Source organism: Brachionichthys hirsutus, chromosome 1 (genome assembly GCF_040956055.1).
Source record: "Brachionichthys hirsutus isolate HB-005 chromosome 1, CSIRO-AGI_Bhir_v1, whole genome shotgun sequence".
Lineage (NCBI taxonomy): Eukaryota > Metazoa > Chordata > Actinopteri > Lophiiformes > Brachionichthyidae > Brachionichthys > Brachionichthys hirsutus.
The window spans coordinates 17,489,915-17,504,465 of NC_090897.1; the positions used below are offsets into that span (position 1 = coordinate 17,489,915).

Here is a 14,551-nt window from a genome sequence, read left to right on the forward strand (position 1 = left end):
GGATGGGTTATATAATAGGCTGACGGTAAACAATGATGTGCCTATATTAGATTATAATAGCATTAAATTTGGTGTATTTATGAAAGACAAAAAATTTGAATATATATATAATAATTTAATAATTATGAGTAAATGTTATATTCACAAATGTGTATTCCTTAATGTAAATCCCAATGTTTTCCCATTTAAAATTAAATTGATATCCCAGTCTCTTAGATTATTAAAAAGTAAAGGTGCCTTGAAACTGTGTGAAAACGTATATTTGTATATTAGCTGATGTCGCGTTGTTAAATTGATTTGTTGCCTATTGCCCTCTGGCTCTAATGTGTTGGACCTTTCTTCAGTGATGTCTGCCTTTTTGTTTTATAGTATTGTAATGATCCCTAGGGGGCTATGGTTGGTGTTATTGTTGCGCTCTTCCTTTAAGGGAGAGAGAGTTGGTTAGAGCGGAGAGCAGTCCGAGGGTTTCGGCCGAAACAGTGACCCTGTTGATTGTTCTGTCCAGCGCTGGAATAAAGCCCGGTAAAGAGTCCTCGTCTCCGGCTTCATGGTTTGCACCGACGTTACAGTATTGAGAGTTTTCAATAAAGAGAATAAAAAATAATAAGAATATAAAGCAAAATCTTTCAGCACCTCCACCTCCATCTGTCCTTGTGAGTATTTAGTAGCCGTCACAGTGAAATATCCGAGTAGAGCTCTTTCACAATTGTGGTCTGTTTAAGGCGGCTCCAGAAAGACAAGAAAATACAGGAGATAGTCTACCTTTAAAATAAAAGAGGACCAACATCCCTGAAGGGAAACTTCATTTTAAAACGCGCATTTTATTTAAATATATAGTTTAAATGCTTAAAGGCACACGGTCTACTGAATTATCCTTCAATCCATATCATATTGATCAAATAAGCAGAAATATAATAATAATAATAAGCTCGTATTTTGTTTTGAAAGTCTCGACAGGAACTCTTGCTCTCCCGCCATCTAGCTTGATGCGGGCTCTTCCACTTTAGGGACCGAAGACCCGGCGGGCGGTCACTGTCCGTCCTGCTCCGGTAAAGACACGCCGTCCCGCGGAAGGAACGACAGGAACGAGCGCGGGGTCGGTCACGTGCAGAGAAGTTCGTGCGTGTTCTACTCAGCTTTCCGTCGAGTACTTGTACGCGTTGTATAAAGTGCGCGTTCAGTGATTCTTATCAGGCAATGACTGCGCTGCTGCGTAAACGTGACACCGAGTCTCCGTTCTCGCGCTGAGGAAGGTGAGGCGCGTGAAGGATACATGCACGAGCGAAGACGTCATCGCTCCTTATGGATCTTTACTTTCTAATCCGGACGTTACTGTCAGCCTGACGGGGATACCAGTAGAAACTACAACTACCGAGTTCCTGCTGAAGACTAGAAACTACAACTCCAGATGTTTTGACTTTATTTTTTGGCTTGAAGGAGCAACAGAGCGACAAACACGTCGCCAGACGCGAGACGCCGTCTGCACGGTGGACATTGAACCGTCACGAACTGATTTCCCTTCGACCACGTCATGCCTTCCGACTGCTTCTGGTTGCTGTGGAGACAGACCTCCTGCGCGCTCTGCGCGTGTGCGCTCTGCGCGTGCGCGCTTGGAGCGTGTGGAGCAGCAGGTGACAGCACCTTCAGCTCAGAGGTAAAATGAGTTTGTCATTTAAATGCGATATGCAATAAAACAACAAGCCGGATGACTTTGATCAGTTTTGATCAAACTTTTTTGGTCCCTCTGCTTCATAATCAATTCTCAACTTACTTCCTTTAAAATATTAATAACACGACTATTCTCATCCCAGCAATGTGTACTGTGAGTATTCTATTGAGAATAACGGCTGAACAGAAGCATATCTGTCCTGTGTAATTTCATCAAGCACACCCCAGCCAATCAGAATCGGCTGCAGAAGGTTTTTTTGCGCATTTCAACAATTCTTTTGTTATCAATAACATTATTATTTTGCAGTCTTATTTTACGTGCGTTTAACATCTATCGCGTCGGCTCATCTTATAGGACCTCCTCATATTTACGAAGCTGGACACGTTATAGTTAATTAAGATGATTTGGTATTTTGAACCTTTGATAAATAATGTGATAAACTTTAGGGATCCCCTCCTTTAAAGAAACAAATATATTTGTTTGAAGTAACTTGCATTGCCCAAATCATAGACCAAATATTCTGTTTGTTGAGTTACAGCAGGCTGTTAGGCTGTAGGCTGTTGCACACAGCTGTGGATGTGTGTGTGTATGTGCGTGTGAATGCATCTTAATGTGTGGACAATGAGACATTCCTGAGCGCTTATTATTATTGCAAAATGTGACTTGTGTCAGCGCAAATGGAAACAACAGAATCGCCTCTTGTCTATTGGACATTTGGAATGCAAGGCGCATCGCCGGGCCGGAGACAGACAACCGCCGACGGACAATTTGGACTGATCAATTCACCCAAATTGCAAGTTTTTGGAGGTGGGAGGAAACTGTAAAACCCAGACATAAAAGAAGAGGCTTGAATCTTTCATTCCGGTTCGGTGAGTGCATCGTCAAAGTAAAGAATATTCTGTGGGGCTTGGAAAATTGGGAAAATATAGCAAAAACTGGGGCCAGCACATAGCTGAGCTGAAAATGTCTGGCACTATTAGGTTTAATTATTACTTGAAGAATGTAACTGTCCATTTCTTTGATGCTAATTTATATCGCCTATCTTATTAGCATTAAATCACGGCCAGCTGTCCGTGTGGCTGATAAATGCTTCGCTGGTAGTTCAGAGGAGCGTGTGTTTTTATTCAATAACTATAACATAATAAATTGTATATGTGAGCAGAAGATAGTGAGACATTTCAATAAGAAGAAAGTAAAGTGCATACAGTACTATATTTTGACACTGAGCGGTGTTTTTGTGACTGAGGTGAAAAATCTTTAGCAAACTCCTTGTTTTTGGTGCTTGGCGATTTCAATCATGCTTGTCTCAAAAGAGTCTCAGAAGGATATAGGGAACAAATATCAGCGCCTACAAGGGGAGAGAATATATTATTTATTTGTATTTTTGTATTTATTATTTATTTATTAATTTGTTTCAAGCAGAATAAAAATTAAAAACAAAACAAAATTATACCTTTTTGCGTACAAGAAACCATATATCGACTAAAGAAACAAAAACCCAACAAATATGTCCAAAACAACCACCAAAGTTCATGTACACAAAAATAGCAATAATAAATTATATAGTGCTTGAAAAGGAGTGGGAAGAAGAAAAACTTATTAAATCCCACCCCCATAATGTTAGACCAATGTTATGTTAACATTGGTCTGATGTAACGCTGTACAAGCCGAGCTCCTTATACAGTATCGTCAGAGTAAAAGCTATGAAGCCGCACAAGAGGACCGTTAAACAATGGTCTTCGTATTCACTGGAGATGATGAGACCGTCTGTCTGAGGTCACCATCAGACAATCTGAACACATACGCGGATGTTATTACAGCATGCATTCACTTAGATCGTGTTCCATCGAAGGTCATGCGGCTGCACGGCAATAATGATTCATGGTTTACCAGGGACACCAAAAAACTGTGGAAAGACAAGGGGATAGCTTTTCTGGAGATCATGGCGCCTACAGGGCAGCTAAATATACATTTGCTAAGGCAGTGAGGAAAGTTAAGAGGGGCTACCGGTAGAAATGAGAAAGCAAACTGAGCTCTAGTAACAGCACGGCGCTTTGGCGGAGTTTTCTACTGATGACTCATTGACCTTTCCGTGTCACGCCCAGACAGCATTTGACCAAAATGGATGAAAACACATTGAGTTCAAATGGCAAAGCAGAAAGAACTTCCCGATCATTTCTCCGTCAGGTATTTCGTGGATATGGATATTTCGCTGAGCAGCACACAGAGGGGCTTTAAGTGTTTCAGTGAAGGATTTCTTTTTCACTCGGTTTCGATGTACTGTTGTCAAGCACCACTGAAATCTATGGACGTTGTTCTTGTTAAGCACGGTAAGAATAAATTGTTATTATTTCATAGACTGAGTTTATTACTCGGTTTGTTCTGGATCAACTTGCAGTAGCTACCGTATTTCATGACTTGCTACATCGTACTTATAAAGCCTAGTGTGATAGGCCGCAACTATTTCTGATTATATGACAATAGTTTATCGAAGAAAACTATGGTCTAACGATCAATAACGCTGCAATGTAATAAAAACATCCCACTGATAAGCACGACGGGTGCTAATTATTAGCTAATTAGTCGATTAAACATAAAGTCTTAATCGACAGAGTTGTCACCACTGAGGTTTGAGTTGACGTTAAAAGTGGCGTTATTCGTGGGTGGGTTAGGGGATTTCCGTATCAGATGGGATTCCACGACGTGATTGCATGCCGACATCACAACAGGGATGTACCACATTTATTTTTGTATTATTATTACTGATTCACTTGAACGTCCCATTTGGTGACGACACATAATGACGCAGATAAACATGGGCTTAGATTGGCTGGGGCAAAGCCCCGCCTTCAGGGGAAGGCCTGACTTGAGGACGAAGCAGGAAGCATCTTCATTCCAACGAAGTGGGGGCACGAGAGCTGTGTTGGAATCCAGCGCTGATAAATCCGAACTAACTGATCTGTTTGTGGACTTCAGCTCAGCTTTCAACACCGTCCTCCCGGGACTGCTCCAGGACAAGCTGCTCCAGCTCGACGTGCCCGACTCCCTCTGCTGGTGGATCACTGACTTCCTGACGGAGCGGAGGCAGCATGTGCGGCTGGGGTCTACGGTCTCGGACACCCTGACTATCAGCACCGGATCCCCCCAGGGCTGTGTACTTTCCCCCTGGCTCTTCTCCCTGTACACCAACTGCTGCACCTCCAGCCATCAGTCCGTCAAACTGATTAAGTTTGCGGATGACACCACCCTCATCGGGCTCATCTCGGACGGTGATGAGTCTGCCTGTAGGAGGGAGGTGGACCGGCTGGTGTCCTGGTGTAGCAGCAACAACCTGGAGCTGAACAGCCAGAAAACAGTGGAGATGATCGTGGACTTCAGGAAAGTCACAGTCCCACCGCCCCCCCTCGCCCTCACAGACTCCCCTACCCCCATCTCCATCGTGGACTCTTTCCGCTTCCTGGGCACCACCATCACCCGGGACCTCAAGTGGGAGCCGACCATCAGCTCCCTCATCAAGAAGGCTCAGCAGAGGATGTACTTCCTGCGGCAGCTGAGGAAACTCAAGCTGCCGACCCAGATGTTGGTGCAGTTCTACACCTCCATCGTGGAGTCCGTCCTCACCTCCTCCATCACCGTGTGGTATGCTGGCGCCACCACCAGGGACAGACACAGACTGCAGCGCATTGTACGTGCTGCGGAGAAGGTGATCGGCTGCAAGCTGCCATCGCTCCAGGACCTGCATGTCTCCAGGACTCGGAGGCGTGCAGGTCGGATCACAGCCGACCCTTCTCACCCTGGACACGGATTCTTTGACCCTTTCCCCTCAGGCAGGAGGCTACGGTCCATCCGGACCAGAACCTCCCGCCACAAGAACAGCTTCTTCCCCTCAGCCGTAAGACGAATGAACACTTAATAATTCTGTCTCGGACTCTTGAAATTTTAAAAATGATAACTGGCACTGTTCTCTTTGCACTGCGTGATTATGCTGTCACGGAGGCTGGGCCGAACTGGGCGTTCTAAGCAGGCACGACACCGGATGCAGGTTTTAGCTGGTCTTTAATGGTCCGCAAGGAAGCAATGACTTCAGAGGGAAGGCTCGTGGACGTTGGCGAGGAGGCTCTGCAGAACTGCCACGGTGACGGCACGGAAACAGGCTGTGACGGGGAGCCAAGTTGACGATAAGCACGTCGAGTCAGGTGCGCTGGGAGACGCTGACACTCTGGCAAGGTGCGGAGCGAAGGCCTGAGTCTTTATGGTGCAAGTGAGGAGACGAGGCTCGATAGGAATCAGCTGCGCAGGGCTGCCACTCCTGCTCCAGCTCAGCCAGAGAGAACAGAATCATGACATATGCTAGTTTTACTGCTGCCAATATACATCTGTGTATCCACTCCTGATGCTGCTGTTTTGTGATGTGTTCTGTACTTGTATGTTTTTTGTATTTAGTCATTACTGTTACGTGTAGCACGACTTCACAGAGAAACATTCCTAGTCTGTGAACCCTCTGACAATAAACACCTTCTGATTCTGATTCTTCGGCCCTGGAGAGGAGCGGTCTCTCCGGTGTCGCCCAACCACGGTCCGGAGACCAGAACCGGAACGGTTTAACAGTAGTATATGTTATGTTATTCGGAGATACTGGAATACTGTTCATGCACTGTTGATTAATATAACGTAGTTGTGTTACCGATACAAATGTTTGCTAGCCGCGCTAGCGTAGCCGCGTTACAGCTACCGTTAGAAAAAAGCATGCGCAATATGTATGTATGTAACTACGCGGATTAAATAAAAAAATTAAAACATCCTCACCTGTAATATCTTTCTGTGTAAATATCTGAACAATGCTTAAGAAGAATAACAGTGTCTTATTTATTTAATCGTAACAAATGAATGTGAACTATGGTACTTGTTAGAGCCAATGTGCGTGCGCTGGGTGTGTGCGCGTACTGGGTGTGTGTGCGCGCGCTGGGTGTGTGCGTGCGCTGGGTGTGTGCGCGTACTGGGGGTGTGCGCGTGCTGGGTGTGTGCGCATCCACGCCACGGTGATTGGGGCGTGGCACAGCTGGAGTGGAGGCTTTATTTGTGCGCTCACCTGCGCGGTGTCAGAGTGTGTGGCCGTGTTATGCTGGTGGGGTGAGCGTGAGGAGAAACCTTTTGTTGACCGCATGAACATGAACGCAGGATAGATGCGACGGAAACAACGGCAGATCGCACTGGCAATGAGGTATTTACTGTCAACCGATACAACAACCGAAGTAAGTCCTCAAACTGTTCTCTCTGCGAGATGGAGCGGAATAAATCTGTCAAGGCCTGTGCAAAGTACTGCGTGCGCGTCTTCAATGTTTTAACCCCTTCGACTTAGCCCACCGTGGCGTTTGGATTAATTTTATATACGCCACAATATTTTGTCAACAAAAAAGTTTTTGAAGCTGTTGACGGTGAAGCGCTGTTTGTTCTGGGACGTTGGATGTTTATCCACAACTCTGCGTGATCAAGAGGGCGGGGTTTAATGGTCCCGTGGATAAAAGGAATATAATTCAGAAAAATAAGGCGCTGTGCTTTTTGTGTGCACTGCAGATTTTGTAATTTATTGGTTATTTTGTGAATTAAATATGGATCCAGAACAGGACACCGGATCGGATGTAGATGAAGCTGATGAAAGGAGCAGCACCATAAGCAGCAGGTCTGCTGTGTCCAGCATTGCGTCGATCAGATTAATAGCAGAGGCTGAGACCGCCGCTCTGATGGCTCGCCAGAAGCTACTGAAAGAGAAGCATGCTATGCAGGAACAACAGGAGCAGTTAAAGAGGAGAATGGAGGCAATGGATTTGAACATGGAACTGGTTGCTGCTATAGCTAAAGTGAACGTGTTAAGGGCCTCAGAAGGTTCTCATGTTTCTGTTAAATCAGATGGGATGAACTCTTGTCTGAATAAGAACACAGACATCAAGTTAAGTACGGATGCTGCAGCGTTTGTGCCTGCATTCCCCACCCAGCCATCGGGGATGGAGGACACTGTGTCTTTAGGTTGTGCTGCTGTGAAACCTAAAACAAGTCACCAAACTGAGCCTCGTTCTGTTGTGTCTGGGGCCGGCCTGCAAGCGTTACCAGCAGATGAGTTTCACCCTGTTGCTTCCATCCAGTGTGATCTAACCGCACCTACAACAGAGAACACTTTTGATCAGCGTTTGATTAGTGCTGGAGAAGCAGAATGAAATCACATCCTTAATGGTTCAGCAACAGTCACTTTTCCTTTTGCCTAACCTTGATCTACACGTTTTCGATGGAGATCCACTGCAATATCAAACCTTCATGAGAGCCTTCGAGCACAACATTGAAGACAGAACTCCGAGTCACAAGGACCGTTTGTACTACCTTGAGCAGTACACCAGAGGTCAGCCCCGGGATTTGGTCCGAAGCTGCCAGCACCTGCCACCTGCTTATGGATACAACAACGCGAAGGCTCTGTTACAAGAACATTTTGGAGATCCATTTAAAGTAGCCTCAGCTTACATGGACAAGGTGCTCTCAAGGCCTCTTTTAAAGGGTGAAGATCTCAAGGCATTACAAGCCTACAGTCTATTGCTGCGAGAGTGTTGTAACACTATGGGAGAATCTGTGGGTGACCTAAATGTGCCCACCAATATGCAAATTATTATGAAAAGACTTTCCTATAAATTGCGAGACCAATGGAGAAGTGAGGCCTGTGACCTGCAGGGAAGGTTCCATCGTAGAGCAACCTTTCATGACATTGTGGAGTTTATTGAGAGGCAAGTTAAGATCGCAAGTGACCCTGTCTTTGGGGATATTCAAGATTCGCCTGTAACATCCCGGTCTGATACAAACCCTCGAGGTAGTAGTTTTGCCATCACTGTAGCACCTGTTGAAAGGAAAGTGGAGTCTGTAAACGGAAGAGAAAAGAACTTACCGGTACCTGAAAGGGCGTGCTTGTATTGTGGTGCTGGACATAGTTTGGATGTTTGCCTTCTGTTGGATAAAAGGACGCAAGAGGAAAAGATGTCTTTTTTGAAGGAAAACAGGATGTGTTTTGGCTGTCTGTGCATTGGGCACATGAGCAGAGATTGCAGAAAACGTTTGATGTGTGGAATATGCAATCTGAAACACCCCACATTGTTGCATGTCCAGTCCAAATCAATGCAAACAAGTTCTACGCAGACTAATGGTGGCTACGAAGGGGCCAGAGCAGGTGCTGGGGTGTCTGTTCAGTCCAGTGGCTTAACTGGGGCCGGCAAACAGGACTGCGCGCTGTCTATCCTGCCTGTGCAGGTGAAGAGCAAGAGAGGACATGAGACTCTGGTCACTTATGCGTTCTTGGATCCGGGAAGCACTGCTTCGTTTTGCACTGAACGTCTCATGAACCGGCTTAACCTCACCGGAAGGAAGACAGAGACTCTCCTCAAAACAATGGGGCAAGAGGAAGTTGTGGACAGCGACGTGTTGGTGGATTTGGAAGTAGCCAACCTGGAATCCAACCACTTTTGTGATTTGCCTGAGATCTTCACACAGAAGAGCATGCCTGTCCACCGAGGAAATATCCCACAAGCAAAAGACCTCGAACGCTGGCCGCATCTGAAGCACATACAGATACCTGCAGAGGTCAATGCGGATGTGGATCTACTCATTGGCACCAACGTACCTCAGGCGCTTGAGCCCTGGGAGGTGGTCCGTGGAGTGAATGGAGGCCCTTATGCTACCAAGACTACCCTGGGATGGACGGTGAATGGTCCCCTCAGAGGGGATTATAAGAGCGACAGAAATGGCACAGCGCTCAAAGGGACTTCGTTCCCGAGGATGTCATGATACTTGTGGATAAAATGGCACCCTCGTACCCATGGATTACAGGAAGAGTTCTGGATGCCGTATGGACATTTCTATTGACTGGACTCTGACAGCCTTATTATGTGTCACTTTGTGCCCTTGGTATATGTTTTTTCTTTATCCTATAAGTTAATGGTGATGGGTAATTATTATCACTTAATAATTAGGAGCCGGAATGTAAGAGCCAATGTGCGCACGCTGGGTGTGTGCGCGCGCTGGGGTGTGCGCGTGCTGGGTGTGTGCGCATCCACGCCACGGTGATTGGGGCGTGGCACAGCTGGAGTGGAGGCTTTATTTGTGTGCGCTCACCTGCGCGGTGTCAGAGTGTGTGGCCGTGTTATGCTGGTGGGGTGAGCGTGAGGAGAAACCTTTTGTTGACCGCATGAACATGAACGCAGGATAGATGCGACGGAAACAACGGCAGATCGCACTGGCAATGAGGTATTTACTGTCAACCGATACAACAACCAAAGTAAGTCCTCAAACTGTTCTCTCTGCGAGATGGAGCAGAATAAATCTGTCAAGGCCTGTGCAACGTACTGCGTGCGCGTCTTCAATGTTTTAACCCCTTCGACTTAGCCCACCGTGGCGTTTGGATTAATTTTATATACGCCACAATAGTACTAGTTCATTTTTAGGGCTGTTTAAGCCTGAGGATTAAAATCCGGTGCGGCTTGAACAGGTACAAAATTTATTTTCTTTCTCAAATTAGCACATGCGGCTTTTAATCAGATGTGCTCTGTAGTCCGGAATTTACGGTATGTCAAATGGCAAAGTATTGAATTGAATAAAGGACAGTGAAGATAAGCTTAGGACAACATGAATAACCAATACTTTGCTCCATTTGTTTCAATACATATATGTATACTAGAAGTGTGACTAAATGTTTTTATTGAAAATAAGTTTCACAGCAATGGCCAGTAGGGAACTGTTACAGAATTATTTACGAGACATAGACAAAGATGGAGAGAGAAAGCTGACAGGGATGCCAGTGGTCAGTCTCAGCTGTGTAGCATGTGATATCTGAATGTGACAGCTGTTTAATAACTGGGACACGCACGCAAGCATGCTGTGCCTGGGACTCCAGGCATCTTCGTAAATACAATGGACCCCTCTGTCTGAGGGCAGAGAGAGAAGATGAGAGCACAGAGATGGAACCATAAACTTGAAAGGTGATAGTAAGTAGGAGTGCCATCCTTGGTGACAAGGACAAGAGCAGCGAACGTCCTCAGTCTTTATTCTACTTGCATCTGTTTCTGTTCCTCTGTGCCTTTTTTTCGAATTCCAAACATGGAAACTGCCAGTGCAGGAGTAAAACAAACGAATATCTTCCCAAAGTAAAGTTTTTAGTCCAGTTGGTTTGATTTACCGCCAGGCAGCAATGACCACAAAGCAAGATGGACTTCAGAAAATATCACAGAAAGTTTCTCATTCTTTTGAAAGGTCGACTGACAGGCAGCTGGTTATTGGTTTTGTGTGTGCTGCTAGAGGCTTTATCACACTGCCTGAGCATGCCACAACATGGAAGAAACATCCAGCAGCAGCTTCTATTTGTGAAACAAGTGATTTTCTCAAATCAGCTCCACTTCAGAACTGAACAGCATCAATCAAAGGTTATCCTTCTTAACCTATGTTGACAGCAGACCTGTTCACTCAGAGGTTGTTAGCACCCTCAATGTAGGGGAGTGGCACGTAAGTCATCTACATAAAGATAGTATTGGCTATATCTGCTGTTGATAGACTTAAAAAAGAAAGTAAAAATACATGTTAATCTTTTAGAATCTTAGCTTGTTGAAACGTTGCTTTAAGTACAGCAAGCATAAAACATCTGACAGAAATACTGTGCTGGCTAATTCTCAGCTCATGCTATCCTCTGTTGCCGTCCTGGCATTTCGCACTGGGTGTCGAGTGTGTACATCACGCACTCTTCACATTGCACATGGCATTTTCTCCAGCTGTTTGTCTGGGCCTCTGCCTCGCGATATCATTTACTTATCCATCATCTTGGCATGGCTTTGGGCCTTAAGAGATGGCAACAGACCAAGTGTCGGAATAAAAGCTCTGTTAGGATCTTGGCTGACATTGTAGTCGACACACACACACACACACCTGGCAGGTTTTACAACTCCTTGTTTATTGCTTGGTTTTGTTTTTTCAAGTAAGCTCCAAGGACTTTGAAAGACCATTTAATACATGGTGCCTAACGAACACACACACACATGGATGAGTGCTGCCTGTCTACGTGAGGAGCAGCAGGTCTTCTTCAGCCTAGAGACAACAGCAATACAGCTCTGCCCTTGTTCCGACAACCTTCTTACTTGGAAGGGACAGAGAAAGAGTGTGTGGAGCCGAAATCACTGGACTGGGTACACACAAACGTCCTTGTGCGCAGCCTTGTCCCCTCCCGCTTGGATTACTGTAACGCCCTTTCTTTTGGCCTCCCTCATGAATCCCTCCATAATTTGCAACACTGGTTGTAACACCAGTGTTGTTCATGTGTGGTTTTGGTGAGTTGGTGTTAGGGTTACGGTGGGTTAGGTTCACTTCATTTTGCTGCGTGCATCTTTAAAGTGCAAAGAAAGAAAGAGGACGATGGACCTGGTACCTGTTTCCTTTACGAATCCAATTGGTGTGTGCGTGAGAGAGAGAGAGAGAGAGAGATTGTGTTTATTTAGATGGTTTCAGGAAGTTCATATATGTGTGTAAGTATGTTAGATGCTTTCTAAAGGCAGAGGGTGGGTCAGGGTCACATCCAGTTCAGTTTCCCCACATTTTTTCCTGCTCCTACTCACACACACACAGAGATACACATTATTTTTTACAGCGCGACACCCACGGAAGAAAACACTTGAAGTGTCACTAACTATTACTTTGTGTAAATTAATCTTGTGACTCACCTCCTCTGTTCAGGGATGGTTTCTCCAGTTTGACAAAAAAGGCTTCTTTAACCCGATCCCTACGGATGGTGTGGGTGCACCCAGTCTTTGGGACCGGAGAACCGGTTCCCGGTAACGGTGGTGCATATTACCGTAAAACCCATCCATCCATCCGTCTTCATCCGCTTATCCGGGGCCGGGTCGCGGGGGCAGCAGCCTAAGCAGGAAGCCCAGACTTCCCTCTCCCCGGCCACTTCTTCTTGCTCTTCCGGGGGGATCCCGAGGCGTTCCCACGCCAGCCGAGAGACATAGTCTCTCCAGCGTGTCCTGGGTCTTCCCCGTGGTCTCCTCCCGGTGGGACGTGCCCTGAACACCTCACCAGGGAGGCGTTCAGGAGGCATCCTGAATAGATGCACCTCATCTGGCTCCTCTCAACGCGGAGGAGCAGCGGCTCTACTCCGAGCTCCTCCCGGATGACTGAGCTTCTCACCCTATCTCTAAGGGAGAGCCCAGCCCCCCTACGGAGGAAGCTCATTTCAGCCGCTTGTACCCGCGACCTCGTTCTTTCGGTCACTACCCAAAGCTCGTGACCACAGGTGAGGGTAGGAACGAAGATTGACCGGTAAATCGAGAGCTTCGCCTTTCGGCTCAGCTCTGCACCGATCCGTCTGTCGATCTCTCGCTCCATCCTTCCCTCACTCGTGAACAAGACCCCGAGGTACTTGAACCCCTCCACTAGGGGCAGGATCTCCTCCCCGACCTGGAGGGTGCACTCCACCCTTTTCCGGCTGAGAACCATGGCCTCGGATTTAGAGGTGCTGATTCTCATCCCGGCCGCTTCACATGCGGCTGGAACCGATCCAGTGAGAGCTGGAGGGCACGGCCTGATGAAGCCAACAGGATCACGTCGTCTGCAAAAAGCAGTGACCCAATCCTGAGGTCACCAAACCGAACCCCCTCAACGCCCCGGCTGCACCTAGAAATTCTGTCCACAAAGGTTCTGAACAGAATCGGTGACAAAGGGCAGCCCTGACGGAGTCCAACCCGCACTGGAAATAGGTCCGACTTACTGCCGGACCAAGCTCTGAGACCGGTCATATAGGGAGCGGACACCCCGTATCAGGGGGTCCGACACCCCGTACTCCCGGAGCACCCCCCACAGGACTCCCCGAGGGACACGGTCGAATGCCTTCTCCAAATCCACAAAACACATGTGGACTGGTTGGGCAAACTTCCATGCACCCTCCAGGACCCTGGCGAGGGTGTAGAGCTGGTCCACAGTTCCACGGCCAGGACGAAAACCACATTGCTCCTCCTGAATCCGAGGTTCAACTATCCGGCGGACCCTCCTCTACAGTATCCCTGAATAGGCCTTACCAGGGAGGCTGAGGAGTGTGATCCCTCTGTAGTTGGAACACACCCTCCGGTCCCCCTTCTTATAAAGAGGGACCACTACCCCGGTCTGCCAATCCAGAGGCACTGCCCCCGATGTCCATGCGATGTTGCAGAGTCGTGTCAACCATGACAGCCCTACAACATCCAGAGCCTTAAGGGACTCCGGGCAGATCTCATCCACCCCTGGGGCCTTGCCACCGAGGAGCTTTTTAACTACCTCGGCAACCTCGGCCCCAGAGATAGAGGAGCTCACCTACTAGTTCCCAGGCCCTGCTTCCTCACTGGAAGGCATGTCGGTGGGGATTGAGGAGGTCTTCGAAGTAGTCCCTCCACCGATCTACGACGTCTCGAGTCGAGGTCAGCAGCGCACCATCCCCACCATACACAGTGTTGACCATGCACTGCTTCCCCCTCCTGAGATGCCGGATGGTGGTCCAGAACCTCTTCGAAGCCGTCCGGAAGTTGTTTTCCATGGCCTCACCGAACTCCTCCCATGCCCGGGTTTTTGCCTCAGCAACCGCAGTAGCTGCACTCCGCTTGGACTTTCGGTACCTGTCAGCTGCCTCTGGAGTCCCACAGGCCAAAAAGGCCTGATAGGACTCCTTCTTCAGCTTGACGGCATCCCTCACCACCGGTGTCCACCAAGAGGTTCTGGAATTGCTGCCACGACAGGCACCGACCACCTTACGGCCACTGCACCGATCGGCCGCTTCAACAATGGAGGCACCAAACATGGTCCACTCGGACTCAATGTCCCCTGCCTCCCCCGGTACGT

At 47.4% G+C, this 14,551-nt stretch overlaps 1 protein-coding gene across 1 annotated transcript in view; it reads left to right on the forward strand.

The window, feature by feature from the left end:
* Positions 1-1,357: 1,357 nt before the first annotated feature.
* mmp15b (matrix metallopeptidase 15b) overlaps positions 1,358-14,551 on the forward strand; it is a 51,551-nt gene continuing 38,357 nt past the window's right edge. The window contains exon 1 of the mRNA XM_068741885.1: positions 1,358-1,654. Coding sequence (XP_068597986.1) covers positions 1,532-1,654 — 123 coding nt within the window. The 5' untranslated portion in view covers positions 1,358-1,531. The remainder of the gene's footprint in view (positions 1,655-14,551) is intronic.